Raw genomic sequence first — 18728 nt, 5'->3', positions numbered from 1 at the left:
CCTCCCCTCCCTCCCCCGCCTCCCTCGATCCCATCGCTGCATCCCTTTGCTGACAAAAACACACAGTTTGTAGCCGAAGGTTTTTTTTCCCTCTGACCTCACCTCCATAGAAAAACCTATCTGACATGAAACAAGATCCCATCCCCGTAGAAAAAAATAAATCAAATTCAGGTGTACCTGCGGTGTACACAGAGATTCAGGCGTTTTCCTGTTTTGACTGTGAGCTAAAAGGTGCTCATCCAGCGGCCCGGTCCGGCTCTTCTGTCTGTGTGGGTACCGTGCAGCATCCTACGTTGCAGCTTGTTGCATCAATGCCGAGCCGGGCCCTTGGCCTCAGCGCTGGTGGACAGGTTAGCGGGAGGAGAAAGGCGTCCTGCTGGATTGTTTTTCTGCGCGCCGGCTCTCTACGGTCCATCTGTAGCCGGATTGATGGCCTTGTGGATAACTTCATAACTCCCACTCCTCACAGGGTGCCTGTGTCACCCATTATCTGTAATTTCTCCAACTGTGGCGCATGGCCGTGATTGGCCTGCTGCGTGGAGGTCAGCGAGGAGCAGCGCTGCTATTTCTAGCTCTCGTTACTGTTATTTGTGGCACTTTTCATGTGTACAACCCAAAGCCAGCGCGATCAATGTCACCCTAGAGTGATTGTCTGTTCGCTGGTGTTGCTGCTTTTTAAGAAAACCGCAGCTTCCTCCCTCTGAGCGCCGACCAGCGTTTCACTCCAACTTCCAGCGCGTTCACATTTTGATTTGTGACGTGGTGCTCGGAGAGGCCGTACCCTGACCCGCGCTGCGTTTTTCAGAATGTCAGGAAATGCTCAGAGGATGAGAAAAACCTTCTCTCAGCTTTTTCCCTCTTCTCTTCCCTCCCTCTGCTCCAGCTGCTTTGCTTGCTGTGTTGACACGGGGCACGTAAAGCTTGCAATCACTCGTTCACAGGAAAACAGCGATTTTCATAATGAACGTCTTGACTGTGTTTCTTATATGCAAACTCTCTAAATTAAGGAAGTATCAGATGAAGCCATGCATTCCAGGTCAAAGCCAGCCTGTCTTTTCTTCTCCTTCTTCTCTCTGTGGTGTTGTCAGCTGTATTTAAATGACACAGACTTGATAAGGCGATCTAGAAAGCTGAGGTGCTCCACTAAATGCTTTTTCGTCCTTTATGAGCTTCCCTGTCTGACTGTGCCAATTAGCAAAGGCGTGTGGCCGGCTTTTCTTCTCCTCTTTTTTCCTCTTTTTCCTCCTGCTCTGACTCTCTTTCTAGATAGACGCTCTCTCTATCACGCTCACACACACACACACACACACACANACACACACACACACACACACACACACACACACACACACACACACACAGAGCGAGCGAGCACACATTTGGTGTATCATTAGCTTAGTGTGCGGGGAGGCGTGCGAGCCTGGGCTCTCTCCTGCCTTATCTCCATGTCAATCACAGCGTGTGTGTGAACATCAGTTGTAATGATCTCCATCCAGCCTGTCGGTGCGTGTTAGCGCCCGGCTTCCCTCGCCCCCGGAGCAAGCCGTTCCCCAGCTAATAGATGCAAAATTAAGCTGATCAATAGATGGCCTCAGCTCATTATTGACATGTTATCACGGCGTGGGATTTTTGTCCGGGGGTTTTTATAACAGAGCTAGCCAGAGATGCAAGAAAGGAGGAGCAAAAAAAGGGAAAAAAAATAAAATAAAAAAGTTAGCTGCTTTTTCTCCAAATGGCTCAGGCCACTTTATTTCAGGCCCTGCAATGATATTACATTAAGCTAATTTATTCTCACTCAATTTTTACGCATGTAGTGTTTCAGATGGTAAAGCCTCGGCTGGAAGTGTAATCATCGGCTCAGTGGTAGGAAATGAGATGGAGACTTAGTAAAACGGCATATTAAAGATTCATCAATAATTGGCATGTGTGCTGCTTGTTTGTGTTGCGGGGGAAGGAGGGAGGGCGGGGGGGGGGCTCTTATGGACGGAGCACCACGTGATTGAGCTAAGTGGTAATTAACGACCAGAGAGGTGTGCACGTCTTCTCTTTTTTTGTAATTCTGTTTTTAAAGCCTCTGGATGAGGATGCATGTGCTGCTGCTGCTGCATGTCGGGGAGGGCGGGCGATGCACAGGGTGAAGCTGGGGGTGACTCCGAGGTGAGCGCCGGGGCCATGCGGTCGGGTCGTGGAGGGATGAGGGAGGGAGGAAGGGATGGGGTGACCGTAGCCTTCGTCACACCACCGCCTCCCCTGACCCTCTTCAGGTCTTATTGTCTTGGAAGCATCACCCATTTTAATGAGCTCCAATAACCAAGTCCTTATTACTTATTTATTCATTAAGCTACCCTGGCAAAGCGGCAGTACCCCACTGTGTGAGTGTGCATGTAATTGCTTGTGTGGGATTTTTTTTTTCTCCTTCTGTCTTTCATGCACGATATCATAGTAAATAGCATGTTTCGTAACAGCAATAATAAGTTAGGTTAAAGCTAATTGAACCTAAAATAGATAGCTTAAAGCCGATGAATTACCCTAGTTGGTTGGGTTACAAATCCATAACCTGAAACCATATTTGAGATTTGAGTTGAAACCCTTAAAATCCTGGGCTTTAGGTATGCTGAGGGAGTAGGCCTCATGAATATGGAGGCTGAAGCGCTTCAAGGTGTATGTGCAGGAGGAGAGAGAAAGACACACGCAACGGGCTGAATGTTTGTTGGTTTCGTATGATTTGTTGTGTTTTTTTGGTGGGATTAATTGCCTGTTGGTATGTGTGTGTGATGCCTTCGACATAATGCTTTCTGATTGATGAATATGCGTAGGTGGAACTGTGTGATAGCGTGTAGTGTTTTCAGAATATCGGAAGTCTTTGTGAAGCCTGAGAGTGTACACATTCTCTCCCTCTGAGGCATGTTTCATAGCTTCCTTATATCCAGTCTACCGTTTAACTAATTCATAGTGAACTCTCGCAGAACAAAACCAGACACCCAACATCAAGGGCAGCGTTCAACTCTCCTCCAGCACAATACCAAATACAGCGTTCTCCAGCAGAACGTGGGCGCTGCAATCAGCTTACTTTCCTCCCTTAGCAGAGCTCAGCTGCTGTTCACCTTTTTAACTCTCCCCTCCACACCCCTAAGCCTGCTTCCTGCAAACAAAGGTAAGCGTGTAGTGAGCGTACGAGTTGCCCAACCCCTTCCCCTCCCACCCCCCGGCCTGGCCTTGCGTAAGGGGCTCAGACACACCTAGGCCTGCAGACGTGCCTGTTCACCTCCATGTAGCCTCTAAGTAGGTCAGTGTGTGCCAGACTCCGACTAGGAAGGCGCTCTTTGCCCTGTCAGTCCGTCCACACTTCCACCGAGACCAGGGTCTTGGACTGATGACATGAATAATGCTGCTAATCAAACCGTGGAGAGCGTCAGAATGCACGCACACGGTAATCGCTGCGAACGGCCGGACTAAGCGGACAGTTCAAGCAGATGTTTACGTGGGTCTCGGTGAGATTGTGTTGTCTCTCCACACTATGTTAAAGGCACGTGAACTCGCTGTATTACCCCTCAAGACATTTACGCGCTCATCCGAGATGCGTGTTCGTTCTCAGATGAACAGAACAGAAGAACATCCTTGAAACAAAACCAGTTGATCCAGTTGCCGTTCACATCTTGGTTATTGCACGGCTGACTGAAGCACAGAGACTTATTGTTTATCATCCTGACTTGATAGAACACCAGGACACAAACATCATTCTTTAGCTGCAGAAGGATGTTTTGCTGTCACGCCAAAGCAGGATTTATGAGTGCTGCTCTGGTCTGAACTCTGCTGACAGGTCTGAGGGCAGGTTAACTGTAAAAATCCACCAAAATCCACTGTTGGTCTCTCCGGTGCTGCTCGACCCGATAATCTGTGACACGCGGCTCCAGAAGCAAAATTAACCAAATTGAATCTTAGAATCAAGATGTTTCACCAAAACCACTTCATTCCACACGTCTCATTCAGAAGTGTGCCAGATATAAATCAGTGGCTTATGTAAAAACCAGAACGCTCTTTGCTCTGCAGCCGGACTGAGACGCCATCAGTGACTCAGCAGCACCAGCGGTCATGTGTCTCAGGCTGAACTGGGCTGAACTGGGCTGAACTGGGCTGAGCTGCAGGCTGTTCTTAAACACAGCAGATAGGAGACAAATGGAAACCAATAAAACATGTAGGTTGTAAAATATCTATAATGTATAGAGCTACGTCTCTGTCTGTACGAGTAACACCTGTGGGCACCTGGGAAAATGCTCTACATGTTGATTCCACTTGTTTTTTTGGTTTCTTTTATTTATAATCACAGAAATTAAACTTTCATGTTTTGCCTTTTTTTATGACTTTTGGCGTTTTATATTTTTCATACTATGCAAAGAATAGTTTAGAGTTGTGGCTGCTTCTGGTGGTGGTCGTGCTGTTTCCAGAGAGGTGCAGTTAGAAATGAGCCCACAGTGAGCAGAACCACCCAGGAACTGCCCGGGTCCGATCTTCTACATACCCAGACCACAAAGAACGGATTAATTCAACCTTTATTAGCACCATGTTAATACTTGGAGCTCTCAGCCTTATAACGCTCAGTTTGTCACCTTGATAATCATGGAAGCCCTTGAAAGAGCCCCAGAGCCCGAGTTATATTTGTATCCGAGTACAGGAAAGTGTACGAGTCAGTCAGATGGAAGAGCAGCGAGCGCAGCCCTGTGAAGCCGGAGAAACACCTGAAAGAAGAAGCATTCTGCTGCAGAGCCGGATGCTAAAGGTGCCAGAGTGGCTGTTCATTAGCGGGCTGATGGAAGACCAGCCATCTCCTGCTGGCCTTCACCCTCGCTGCCACTATTTATAGAGCAGCCCAGAGACACTCCTAATGACAGGACAGTGGTGGAGGGGGAGTGGGGGTGAGAACGCTGTTTACTTTCTAAGACTTGCTGAGAAGTTGGTGTATTTCAGAATGCGCTTGTGTCATCCTCACACTTGCTTTGAGAACTTTATGGGCACATCCATGTTTGCTTGTAATCTCTGCCGCACTCTAGCGCCATCTAATCCATGTGTGTGAAGGTGGCCATCTGCATTTCTGCTAACCGTCGACTAGAAAAATGTGTCAGGTATGCGTTGTGCAATCCTTTGAAACTTTCCGGTCAATCAGCTGGTATTTGAACAGCACGTTTGTCCACACCTGCTAAGCAAACACGGTCAGAGCAAAGCCATACTTATCTCATGAACCTGTGTTTAAGAGAGCGAAACTAACTTCCAGAACAGACGCGATAAAAATCTAGTTTTTGTAGAAAGAAGTCCTGAAGAAAGGACACGAAACATTCTCTCTCTCTCTCTCTTTCTTCTGGTCAAAGGATGCAATACTTTCTGAGATATCTGGAACAATAGTAGTTTCACAAGCCTCTTTCTACAGCCTCATTTTCAGGGGTGAGCAGAAATCTGAGTTGGGTGGAGAGGAAGGAGATTTCACGTGCACATTCCCCCTGTGGGGGAAAAAAAGGCCTATATGAAAGTGTCAGGTTGAGTTTTTCTGCAAGAAAAAGAGAGAAGGGGAGTTTGAGGTTGAGGTGGAGATTGTTGGCAACGGGGGTAGGGGTAGGAGGTGAGGAGGGGAGGTTTTGGATCAGGGGGCGGCCCCAGTGCTGTCAGGGCCAGTGGAACCCCCAAGCGGTTCTGGCTTTGGAGTAAATATGGGCCCAGCGGACCCCTTCCCGCCCCAGGGCACACAAACCCCAGGCCTTCCCACATTTCACTTTTATTTTCCTGGTTGCAAAATGCCTCTGGCTATCAGAGCAGGTGGGGTGCTTTTTTTTTTCTTTAATATTTACTCATAAAATGTGCATTAGTAGAACTAAAGCAGCCGTGATGGGCCCTCTTGTGTTGGCTAACTTTCTCGCAGTTTTGTCGAGGAATTTCTTGCACTGCTTCCATTCTCTTCACACTGAAGCCATTCCTCTGAAGACACGGGCTGTATGCAGAAACAGGCACCACCAGGTACCGTACGGCCGGCGACTTCCTTTTAACCAAGAGAATTTCAAAGGGCCTGCTCCCTCAATTACAGAACATTACTTTCCCTTTCCCAACACATGACGTGTTTGCATAAGCTGGCGTTCGCCTCTTCTGTTGCACCTGCGAGCGAGGACAAAGCCTGCGAGCATTATCCGCAGCAGATCAAGACAATATGCTCAGCTCTCATTTTTAGAGGGATAAAACTGTAGTCAAACTGGATGGACTAATCTTTTAAGCTCGGTGCAGTTTACTTGCAGAGCGTTGAATGGGCTCCTCTTACTAGCCTTGATCATTTCAGACTTAAATAAAGCTCTTTATAGTAGCGGTCTGATTGGTGTAATCTGCAAGCTGTCAAGCCCATCTCTGAGCGCGATCCCCGAGGAGCTGCCGGGCCGGCCGACCACGGGATGTTCAAACAGGGGGAGAGCGTTGTTGTTCAGGTGTGAATCAGTGAGTAAGCATGGACAGTATGTCGGGCCGGGGGCTGGGTGGGGGGCGGCGCTGTGAATGTACATGTGGTGTATGTATACAATGGCCGTGTAGAGCTATGTCATGTCTGTGATATGAGGCGGCCACAGATGGCCCAAAGATCTGCTGGGCTCTCTGGAGCAACACCCAGCATCCATATGCTGACTCTAAACCCAAGCTGCTATCTGTCTGTCCTCCTGTCTGTCTGTTCTCACATTGCTCACATGGCTGACATGCTGGATGGATCCCCCTGTGGTCCTCGTCATTTGTCTCCTGGTCCCCCTGCTGGAAAGCAGACCAGTGTTTGGGCGCCACATTGGCACATAAGGAGCTCTGTTTGTTTGATTGGTCTCGAGCCCTCTGCTCTTAATCCAAAACAAAACGAGCAAGCGGCGCGGTGGCTTGGCGCTGCCGCCGCCGGGCCGCATGTGATAAACACGTCAGATTGGATGGAAAGAAGCCGCTTGTTGACGAGTCTGTCACAAAAGGAGGTAGAGTAAGGCTCCTCCTCTCCGTCGCCGTTCGGCTAATGCTTCATAGGACGCAGAAGAAAATGGTTTGTTTTTGGAGAGAGTGCAGCAGTGGCACCAGGGAGATCCAAACTGCTTCTGTGCCAGCTTGTTGAATTAGAACCATCAGTGGTGGCACTGCAGCAGTGTGGATGTGTGAGGACGATGTGTGAATACTCCCCCAGTTTGTCTGGAGCCGGCTTCCCCTCTTTGCAACAAGCTGTGCACCGGCACCAGGCCCCCCAACGCCTGACTTCACTGCGATGACAGGCAGCGTGGATCTGGGTCAACACTGTGCAGCTCCGAACATGCCCGGCCTTGGTAGAGCAGCAGTCAGTCACGTACCGGCTGAATGGTCCAGTCCGTAGCGGAGCAGCTAAATGGTGCTGAAACAAGTCAGCGGTTGGATTTGCTTTGCCAGAATGACTAACTCTGGTTCTGGTTCCCTCAGAGTAAGAAAATACTTTGGTTTGTTGATCAGACGTCAACTTGGGACCTCGAGAGCTTCCAGTAAATCTGACAAATTTATAGACATGCACTTTATTAGATCCAATAATCAATCATGAAATTAATGATAGGTTGCAGCCCTGGTAAACAACCCCACCCCCAGTCCCCTCCTTGTGCTTGGGAAAGCAGTGAACGGCAGCAAAATCAGGACAGTGAGGGCGAGTTCATCCCTCTGTAAGGATTTAGAGGACTCCCTTGTCTTTCACTTCATCAGAGACAATTGAGTCATTCAGCTCCCATTGTGGGGCTGGCCGGGCGAGGAGGAGGCGCAGCGTAGGGGGAGGAGGGCAGGGGGAGGAGAGCAGGGGGAGGCTGAAAAAGGAGAGACGGCTGCACAGCCCCAGAGCCGGAACACCACCACCGGGCGGCTCTTCCAGGGCGGGCGGGGGTCCGGCCAGAGGGGCAGCTCACTGTTTGTGTGTGTGGAGGTGGGGGTGGGGGTGGGAGAGACGGGGCAGAAGAGAGAGTTATCCTGGAACTCCGGAGCAATTTGTCACATTGGAATGGCTCTTGAGTTACACGGGGGGCCCTCATAGCAGCGTGAGGGGAGCAGGGAGGGGCCTGAGCCGGGTCGGAGGTCACGGCCCGCTCAAGCCCAGGCAGCGTGTCCGTTAGCGGGCCAGACAGGGAGGCAGGCAGGAGGCCAAGGAGGGGTGGTCGGGAAGCCCGGTGCTTGCCAAGGCTCCGTTTTCCTCGGCATGCTTATAAAATCTGCAGGAGAGATTAGTGTGTGAGAACATTTGCAATAGCGGGGCTGAAGTGGAGCCACTTGTCAGGGCATGCGCTCCAGCACCTCCTCCCCTCAGCACCACCTCCCCTCAGCACCACCTCCCCTCAGCACCTCCTCTCCTCGGCCGGGGCTTTCTGCTGTCTCGCTGCGCCGCGGCCACACTCGGGGGTGTCACCTTCACGCTCCTCAGCCACCTCCTCAGAATGTCCTCCCGGTCCTCCCCTCTCCCCGCCGCCGGCAGCTGTGTTGGAATATTTGCGTGTGTGAGCATGTGCAAGACTTTCCCATGACACGGTTCTCAGTCGCCCCCTTTTCCCGTCTTTTCCAGCACCATCGGACACTGTCTTGAATTACCTCATAGATGACAGCAGCCCCGTCACTCTCCTCCTCCTCCTCCTCCTGTTTTACTGTTACACCACCCTCCTCCTCCTCCTCCTCCTCCTCCTCCTTCTCTCCCCTTCATGGCAATTAATACCCAGTGTGGGGGGTCCATAAAAACCCGCAAGACCTCAACTCTGGAGTTTTACAACCTTTCCTTTTTCCACTCTGAGGACATACAAACAAGCATAAACAAACGGGGTTTTTAGCAGTAAAAAGCCATCTTTGGGTCATAAACGAGTGTTAGTGGTGGAGAAAGACCAGGCAGCAAACAGTTTTTTCCTTGCATGGGCTGTAACTGAGGACATGGAGTCAATAACTCCCTCCAGCGTCTACCACTGGCTGGCACCCCACAGTGAACTCTTCGCTAATTACCACTGATTTAGACACAGTCTCGGGAAGGGTCGCGACACACTCGCTCTCTGACCAGCGCCGACACACACACACATCCACACATGCTCTGAGACGTGCATACAAACTAGTGGTCACCTTCTGCAGGATGGCAACACAGTGAAACTGAATCTAATGTACCTGCATCACCACACAGTGCCGAACCGCTGGCTCAGGTCGCTCAGCACTGGGAGGACTCCTTCAGAGGAGCAGATGATGGTTGCACTGTTATAGAAACAGCCTGAGGTTTCTGTCACCAACATGTGATCCTGGGTTCAATAATTACGGAGACTCAGGTCTTGTGTCATTATTGCAAAGAAGCACATGATCTAAGTCGCTCGTGAAATTCAATCTAAGAGAAGAGAGGAGCTCCAGTGTTCAGGTTTTCTGATCATGTTAAAGGTTTCTGTCCAAATGGCATCACAGACCCACTGTCACGTTTTCTTTTTTTGCTTTTTTAGGTGGTGTGTAATAAAGCAGCTCACACTATCTGGCCAGTTTTTAATGAGTGTCTGTGGCAGCGAGGTTACAGGCCTGCTCCCCTCCTTTGCATTAATTAGCCAGCTGCACAGATCGCTCCTGTTTTTTCATTTAGTTTCCTGAGACAAACTGTTTTTACCGCTAGGACTTGGATGTGAAGCGATGTGGACCTTTCAGGCTTTTATTTGATATATTTTACGAAAGCGGTTTGTCATTGTGTCCATGTAGCGGGAGCTGCCTTCCTTCAGAAAGACGCTCAGTGTTTCAAGTAATGAAACTGAAGTAGGCAGTTCTTCAAAGGTCATCGCGTTGTGTGTTTTTTGCACTGCGTTCAGCCCGAGTTTGAACTCCGCAGTAGTTTCCGTTCTTCAAAACTTTTCGGGTCTTCGGCTCACAGCTGAAACAGCTGCTGCGACCTCGTTCCCTCAGACGAGGCGGCTGTGACAGCGATCAGCAGAGTTTGGACCACATGCTGGAGCTAAGTCAACAGCAGAGAGTCAGTGGCTGGAAAACCTGCAGAGAGAGAAGAGTTTTCTGCTCGTAGTATTCTCAGCAGAGTGTTTTTATCGACAGCAGATTCCTGCATTTTTCCTGTTTTTTAAGTTATAAATACGTGAAGCGTTTTCAGGTACCAGGACGTCCATTTTAAGTCAACACAGCTGATGTCATCAGATTAAAAAGAGGACTCCACCCAGTTTATTAGTCAGACAGATGTTTCTCATGACCCTTGTTTCTGCTTATCTGTGTCTCTGTGCATGTGTGAGGAGGAGGAGGAGGAGGAGGAGGAGGAGGAGGAGGGTGGGAGAAAGACTTCTGATAGAGGCCAAGTCAATCATTTATGGGAGCAGTCAGGAGGTTTTTCAGAGGAGCGTGGTGAGACGCCACGCTTTACCCGCTTTATGGCTTCCAATAAAGTTCTGACAACAGTCACATTTATGACATGAGGTCATCTTAAAGCCATAAGCGCATGCACAGCGCCAGCCCTCCTCGTCCTCCACTCCACATACGTGACTCGGTGAAATTCCAAATCACGCATCTGCTGCTTAATTAAAAACAAATAGATTGAAAGGAATCCTGCTTGCTCTGAATGTGGAGCTGTTTCTGGATCGGCACAACGCAGCGTGTTGACAGTTTATAGGTTTTGCTGAGTTTCAGCTTTTACATCAACACTACATTTAAATCTTTAGATTAAATTATCTGTGAACTACCAGCAGCTCCTGGTCTGTTCACTGTGTTGTCACTACAGTATGAAGTCCTGCCCCTCTATGGAAACACAGGTTCTGATGACATCTCACCATGTGCACCGCTGATCCAAGTGCCCACATTTTACTACGTACATCCGTTTCCATGCTTGTCTCCGCTCTGCTTTGTGTAAACACAGCCTGCAGTTCAGCCGAGGATTTGGGCTTCACTGAGCTGCACTGTGGAGCTCAGACTCTCAGAACCTTTATGAAAACGTTTGAATGAGAAATAAAGAATGAAGTGACTTTCAGGAAATATCACGATGGCACATAAGAAGTCCAGGAACCCTGTTTTTGTTTTTGTTTTTTTTACAGTTTCTGAATAATTTTGGTGATTTTTAAGAGAAACAAGCTGACTGTCCAACACGCTGTGAGCTTCGGGTTTCCAGGTTCATCATGGCTCTCTGCTCACATGGAGGTCCAGTGAATCCACCTCCCAGGACACATGAACAGAGATACATGAGAGGAAAACCACAGATTATCTGAACATGGCTGCAGCGCTGACTTGCTTCAAACCAAGGTTTTACGTATGGGATTAACGTAAAGTTGTGAATGTTTTTATGGAGACACTGATGTACGATCTGGTGTTTTACCCTTCACTCTGCTCTGAGTTGCTCTTACTGTCTTTTCTTTGGTTGTTCGTGGAGAGAGACGCTCTGGGGCTCAACTATTGATACCTTTGAAGACTAATTTGAGAAAACCAAAATGAATGGAGCTGGGAGCCTGGCTGCAGAAGCACAAGTTTTGTGAGATAGCAGCAGCAGAAGTGTGTTTCTTGGTTTACGCTCCTGCTGGACTCTCAGATGCAGGCTCCAGGCCATCCTCACCCCTTCCACCATCCGCCTTAAGATCTTTATTTGCTTTTCCATGTTTTTGAGTTTCCACACCCATACACTTGTCAAGAAATGTCGTCTCCCCTTTTTTTGTCCTATTTTTAATTTGTTCCTTTGGTTTTTGAGTTCTGCATTGTTAACATGTTTTGTTTTCTTTCTTTCCATTCTGTTTCCTTTCTGCCATTCAGTACCTACAGATGAAATGGCCCCTGCTAGATGTTCAACCAGGAGGTCTTCAAAGTAGACAAGCACTTAAAGATGCCAGGTCCCCGTCACCGGCACACATCGTTGTAAGTAACACTCCGCCCGGTCCTTTTCCTCTTTCACCAGCTCTTCTTCCCTTGTTCATGACAGAAGGAACAAAGCCTGCTTGCCTTGCTTTTCCTGGATTTGTCTGAGTCCGTTCTGTGTTCCTGTATGTGTGTGCATTCTGACGTTTGGAGGTTTGTGGATCCCAGATAGTGGAGCTTTTGTCAGTGAGTGATCGGGAGGCGAGTGGCCGCCGTGCAGGTGCAGTAGTTGTTCTTTGGACAGCCATGGCGTCTGTAATCTCCAGGTCCATGATAACTCCCAGGTTGCACTGAGCTGGATGATTTACGGAAAGCTGGTCTCACGTTGACAACTTTTTTTTTTTTTTTTCATGAGAATAAGCTCACGCTGGGCTGCTAACGTACTGTCTTTGAGGGAAGTGTGGGCGTTCCTTCAACATTGATTACACTATCCATGGAGTTGGAGAAGTACTCTGGCAGGAGAGTTGGCTGGACAGCCATAGGGGCATATGCAGTACATACAAATAACAGAGCATCCACCCCAGGCATGTCAATATCTAAGAGGCTAACAGCTCTAGAATGAACAGCTGAATGTGAACTTAGTAGTTAGCCAAAGGCTTAAAGTTTTCAAGAGGTCAGCGGAAAGGTTGAACATAGGGAGGTGTACGTATGTGGTCACAGGGTTAGCGAGTCAGGAAAATCAATGAGAGTGGGGATTGAGCAGAATTAGTGAGGTGACCGCTGATGCCCTGGGCCCTTATCGGCACAGTTCTTACTTTTGTTTTGGAGTCTTGCATCAACATATTGTTATGAAAATAACAAATTTGAAAAGCGCTTAACGATTTGAGAAAGCGCAGCCTTCTGAGCGCGTGCAGCATCCCACCGTGGCAGCAGCTCGCCGTCGGAGCGAATAACTCAGGGTGAGCCCTTTTTCGTTTTCTGTGAAACGGCACAGTCGGTTGTGGCCACGGCTCTGGAGCTCCCACAGAAGTTCGTGATGAATTTTATTGCCCAGATTACGCTATCAAGACACGGTGTCCCTCTGAGTCACCGTGGACGTTGGATCACTTCTTCTGCTTTTATGCTCTGTAATAAATACCATCTCAAACTGTTACTTCAAAGTTGGCAAGCTCAGGCCTCCTCGGTATTTTGCCCGTTTAAGTTAAGCGCAGCCTAAAATAGCGGGAGTTGACAGGGCTGTTTATTTGAAACAGAAACCCTGTCAAAAGTGGTGTTTAAGACAAAGAGCTTGCGATGACAGTGTTATTCTGAACAAAACAAGCCCGGCTCAGGCCCTCCTTATCTTCCCCTGCGATGCTGGTGTTATTTTTATACCAAAGGGTTCAGGGGGCCTCTTCTTACTCTGTTATTTTAGGAGACGCTGAGAAAAAGAGTCCCAACTCCTATGAAGTCATTAAACTGGTCGTGGGCAGCAGAAAGCTGCAGGTAAATACTTGAGGTTTTATCCTGCTATGAGTCATACGGCTGTAAATACTTACCACCTCACATACGCACAAGTCGCTTCACTGTGTTCAGGAAGTTTGAGAAGAATGCTGCTGCTCTAACTTTTGCTGCGTTCGGTACATCGTACCACGACTCATGCACATCGCTCGTCTGCTCGGTGATGAATTAGGTGCTGAACTACTTTTGATAAAAACACGTTGTATGAATGTAAACATCTGTTTTTCCAACATGTGAAGGAAGCTGCGCTCCAGTCAGTCCGTCCAGCGAGCAGCACTAACAGGCTGGGAACAAACAAGCAACACCAGCTATTCATCACAAAACAGAAACTGGCTGTGGGGCAAAAACAAACTTGAAACAACAAAGATGGACAACCAGTCAGATGGAAAAAACAAGCTGGCTGAAGTACAGACCCATTCACAACAGCGTAGCTCCTACTGGCTTACATGAGAAGATGAGAGACATAAATTGGTGATAAGTAATGGCTTAGTGGGATGTAGAAACAAACATGCGAGTGAAAAACTGACTGTGCCCATTAAGAAAGAAGAGAACCCTGAAATCTCCGTCGTATGGCGGTTGTATGTCTGAGTGGAGTCCTGCCACGTGAAGCTCACTGTGGACTACATTGGTTTAACAGTAACAGAAAATTGCAAATGCTTCTGTGGAATTTCTACATGTTCACTCACTGGTTCTGTTCAGTGGTGCTGTTTGGACCGTGTTAGAGTTTGGGCCCAGATGGGTTTAGTTTGGTCCTGATTAGGACAGAAGCTGGTGAGGAGGTTTTATCCCAGAATGAAAGTAATGTTAAGCGATGTGCTTCAGCTCCAAAGGCCTCTTCTACAGGCTTTAATAACTCAGTCTGTGAAGCCTCCGCTTGTCTTTCTTCAGGCTTTAAGCAGAAACCAAAGCAGACTGCAGTAGAAGGAGCACTATTAAACGTATATAGTGATTAGTGCTGACATTGATCAGTATGAGAGAATATATTGTAATATTTGTGGTCATATTGCCCAACCCCAGTGTGATCTGTTTGATAGAGTACACAGGCTGCTGAGATCAGAGGCATTGCAGCATCGGCTGCATAGGCACACAACCGGCTGTTAGTACAAGTGATGAAATTGGATGTGAAATGCAGCTTGTATTGTTGGCGCTCCTTCCATCCTGCTCCAGCATCCACCTCTGACTGAGAAGGAAGTGTGATCGAATGTTTCCCTGGTTTGCATCATACTGGCTGTCGTTGATACAGAAAAGACAGATTACTATGAACAGCGTTGTGAATTCCAATGATAACCCCACACGGACTCCCGCAGGTGTCACTCAGTCGGTCAAGCTCTTCTGTTTTATTTATTTTTTTATCAAGCTCGCACGTTCCAGTACGTGAGCTCCTTATCGATGAACTGGGCTGTAAACGGTAGTTTCTCTTTGTTTACAAATGCAAGGAAATATTCCAGCACCTTGACCTCTGGCTGACTAGCGCGCTGGAATTGGCGGCGATAAGAAGCCGTTGATTGGCTCGCTAGATAACAGCGATCTGAAGCCTGTTTGACCCAGAGACGGTTGAAACAACAATAGAAAGACAGAGATAGAAGCAAAGATGGCTGCAGATAAAGACCTCTGAGGAAGCTTGCGATGGAGGAGACGGATAGGAGTGAGACGGACAGGGACAGAGATGCAGACGGATGGTTTCGTTTTCTGTCTGGAAGCTCAGCTGAGGTGAAGCGCTGGAGGATCAGCCGAGGAAAGAGGAAGTGACCTCACGCAGGCTGGTGTCTGTGAGGCCAGGCTGGATGCCCCTGTTTACCATGCCCTCAAAAGGGGCCACGCAGGACCTTTTGAAGTGCCTGACCACCCCGCAGGCAGCCTCAAAACCTGCCGCCGCTGAACTTTTATGCCATTGGCTGAAAGTTATTCAATATTTATCCACCTATTGATGTGTATTTTTTGAGGGAGAGACTCCAAGAAACATTTTTTATTATTTTTTTGCTTCACACAGCTCCTGAGGGAGAGATCATAAACAGTCCTCGCTTTGTCATCCCGCCTTTCATTGTGATGTTTTAATTTGACATTGTGGACTTGAAGAGTCTTTGTGGACACTTAGCAGCAGGAAGCAGCTCAGAGCTCGCTGTCACATTTAGCAGGAGGTGTGTGCGTCCTATCAGTCTCATCTGCACCTTTTTTTTGGGCAGCCATTAGTGCATTAGCCCAGTGACACAGCAGAGCCGAGGACTGTTTAGTAAATCCACGGCTTAGACTGTGTGTTGATAGCATCAACAGTAAGGACTCAGCAGGAGGCCGGCTCATGGTGGTCATGTCATGACATCTTCTCTCAAAGTCATGTGATCACAGCTTCTGTTTTCCTTCCAGTCGGAGATGCTTCTGCGGTGAGGTGTGAAAGTCGCTCTGATTGAATCACGTTTCTTGATTTGCCCCGTTCTGGAAACTGGGGGAAAAACAGGTTAAGAGCAAGAGCAGCACAAACTACTCTCTGACATTCACACACACACACACACACACACACACACACACACACACACACACACACAGCCTTAGAGTCTAGAGTCTAGCCCTGGCCCAACAATGTCTCCATTGTTTTGCGGGCTTTCACTGGCAGCAGGGGACGGCTGGAGTGTTAACCATTTCCCAACTGCACCTCGCTGTGTGTCATTGTGCGTCCGTGCGTTAGTGTTTGTGCGTCTGCGTGAGCTGGTGAAGCAGGGCCCTGGGCTGAGGAGGGAGGAGGAGGCCACTTGCTCCAAGTGTATGGTAATTAGTGCGGAGGAAGTGATGGAATCTGGCCATTTTTACGGCGTGCAAGACCTCCCACCTGAGCCTTTTACAACTCCTGAACATGCTCATTTTATTCCCATTCACTCTCACCTGTTCCTGCGAAGAATGTGCACCGGAGAGAGGGTGAAAAGAGCTGACGTGTTTTTGATATTCTTTTATTTTTCCCCCTGACAGAACTGCGCTTTAGCCAAGCATTCAGAGAAAGACACACCACAATGACTCTGTAGATCCCCACAATGAGCCAAAGGCCTGGATAGGCATGCGACGGCAGCTCTAGGTCAGCGGTAGAGAAAGACAGGATCACATTCACCCTCCTTGACCACTTCTCCGTCCATTTTGGGGAGGAATAGGGGATAAAGGGGGCTTCCTGTGGTCTGAATGGGCCGTGCACCTGGGTTGTCCAGACAATTGTGCAGGACTCTGGGAGGCCTGGCCCTTCTCCGCTGATAATGAGCGACCCCACGGTCAACAGGCACCACCCACGCACTGTCCATAGGCTTTACCTCGGAGGTTTTCTCTATCCTGACTTATGCCGACCTTAAGCTGCTCTTTCCTTCTGCATTTTAAGCCGTTTTCCAAATAACCTCTCTCCCCTCCTTTTGTCTTCTTTCTGTGCATGCATTCCTCCGTCCACCCTTAACCTTTGCTGCTAGAGAAAGCTCATATCTCGCACATTTATTTATAGTTGTGGTCGCTTTTGGATTAAAAAAAAACATTCTCTTGGCATCTCGGCAGTAAAACAGTGTTCTTTTATAGGAGCACAAAGATTCCCAATCATTGCACTTTTGCTTAATATACACTGATATGCAAATCTTCATTTACATCTCTCACAATTTACATTTTTTATCGGCCCGTCCTTCTTGCCAGCGTGATCCAGCCTTCAGAGCTCGCCGTGCCTGTCCGCTGTCTTCTCCAGACAAGACGCTTGTTCAAGGGGTGACGCTGACATCATCAGCCGGGGCCAAAAAAAAATGTGAGGCTGTCGAGACGTGGCGTCAGGCCCGGGAGCAGTGACAATGAAAATGAGAGCACCTCAGTCATTGTATCTGTCCAGCAGTCTGGACGGTGGCTTGTTCCCACAGACAGTCCACTCAGTGTGTGCTTAGTCACCACAACAACGGCCGCCCAGACTTCTCGCTCATCCAACATCCTGCCGACACGTTCAGAAGGAAAAGCACCTGATGAACTTCTGAAGGTTCTGGGCCACCCAGCTTCAATTCCAACTGTCAAATTTCTGCTTTTTTTTTTTTTGCAAACGCATAAATTGAATTTCTGAAACCGTGGTTGATGAGCCTCCCCATCACAACATTTGTTTGTTGGAAATGCGAGCAGCGGCGTTTTGTGTTCCTCTGTGTGTGAGGAGCTCCAGGCCTTCGTTACCGGTGTTTGACTGTAATAACCCCGGTGACCTGAAGCTACCCCGGGGAGTGTGTGACTGTATGGTGGACACACACTTTAGCAGGATAATACATATTTGTATCTGTAAGTACGTGTGTGTTCCACCAGCAACCGCAGCGCTCGCTGTTATGAAAAGTTCTGTGGCTGGCCCCGGGTCAAGCACAAGCACAGATAGCAGCCAGTGATCTGAGTGCACAGGAAGCCGTCTGCACTGTAGCTTGTAGGTACTGGAGCCCTCCGGTAAACTGAAGGCCCTGTTGCTTCTCTCTGCATGTTCTGAGACTTCTGCTAGCGTGTCCTTTCTAGCATAGGAAATCAATACCGCCCTCTCCCTGTTCTCTCCTCCTCCTGTCCTCTGTCATCTCCTCATATCTTTTAGAGAGATTCCAGATCTTATTTCTTTGCTTTTAGGGACAGTAGATAAGAATCAGCCGGTTTAACCTGTGAACACCTCCTCCTCTAAAGACACTTCAGCTATCAGAGCAGCTGCTGAGATAGTTCACAGCTTCAATTTGAGAAGAAATATCAGAAATACTGCTCTGGGGACTCAAAGGCAGCATGCTTTTAATTTAAATTATAATTGCAATTCCAACAATTCTCACATGTGGCACTCAGGTGATATTATTTGCTTCTCTGTTCTCGATCTCGCCGTCTATAAATATTTTGAGCGCGTGCCACAGTTGGGTGGCGACAGTGGATCCACAGATCGGTGCTGAACACCTGTGAAGGTGTGCGTGCTGAGGAGATAAAATGTTCTACCAGAGTGCGATAGTGTTTGAACAACCAGCCAGCCAGCGCCAACAGCCACGGAGCCGGTGCAGAGCCAGTGTTCCCCCGTCCTCTCCGTGTAAAATTAGTCATAACGGGGCCGAACACGCACCCGGGAGGAAGCTGAGCCAGCAGAGATGAGCTCGTAGCTTAAATAACTCAAAAGCCAGGGGATGCATTATTTTCCAGGGAGAACATGTTGCTTTTGCATAAAACCTGGTCGGCTGGGATTGTGTGCAGATCTGTGTGTGTGTGTGTGTGTGTCAGTGTGTGTGAGAATAAAGATGGAGAGCTGATATAATTGTGTGACTTGGGAACGTCCATCTTTGCCTTTCAGGGGCCCTTCTGCTGGGAATTCCCCGGACAGTCAGATCTGAGCCTTCACCAATTTCATTTGGTGAGAGACCTTTGAATTCCCAAAATATCTGATTCCACACACAAATGAACAGCTGATGATTTCAAACAATGGTGAATGAAGTACTTAAATCCTGGTG

At 48.4% G+C, this 18728-nt stretch overlaps 1 protein-coding gene across 5 annotated transcripts in view; it reads left to right on the top strand.

Annotated features, from left to right (window-relative positions):
• Positions 1 to 11748: 11748 nt before the first annotated feature.
• tcf7l2 (transcription factor 7 like 2) overlaps positions 11749 to 18728 on the top strand; it is a 59210-nt gene continuing 52230 nt past the window's right edge. For 4 of the 5 annotated variants that reach the window (XM_008279112.1, XM_008279113.1, XM_008279110.1 and 1 more), the window contains exons 1-2: positions 11749 to 11844; positions 18572 to 18631. In XM_008279112.1, coding sequence (XP_008277334.1) covers positions 11752 to 11844; positions 18572 to 18631 — 153 coding nt within the window. In that variant the 5' untranslated portion in view covers positions 11749 to 11751. The remainder of the gene's footprint in view (positions 11845 to 18571; positions 18632 to 18728) is intronic. The other variant, XM_008279114.1, reaches the window with a different exon arrangement.

Source organism: Stegastes partitus, unplaced genomic scaffold (assembly GCF_000690725.1).
Source record: "Stegastes partitus isolate 25-593 unplaced genomic scaffold, Stegastes_partitus-1.0.2 Scaffold145, whole genome shotgun sequence".
Taxonomy (NCBI): Eukaryota; Metazoa; Chordata; class Actinopteri; family Pomacentridae; genus Stegastes; species Stegastes partitus.
This window is presented reverse-complemented; position numbering and strand designations above follow the sequence as displayed.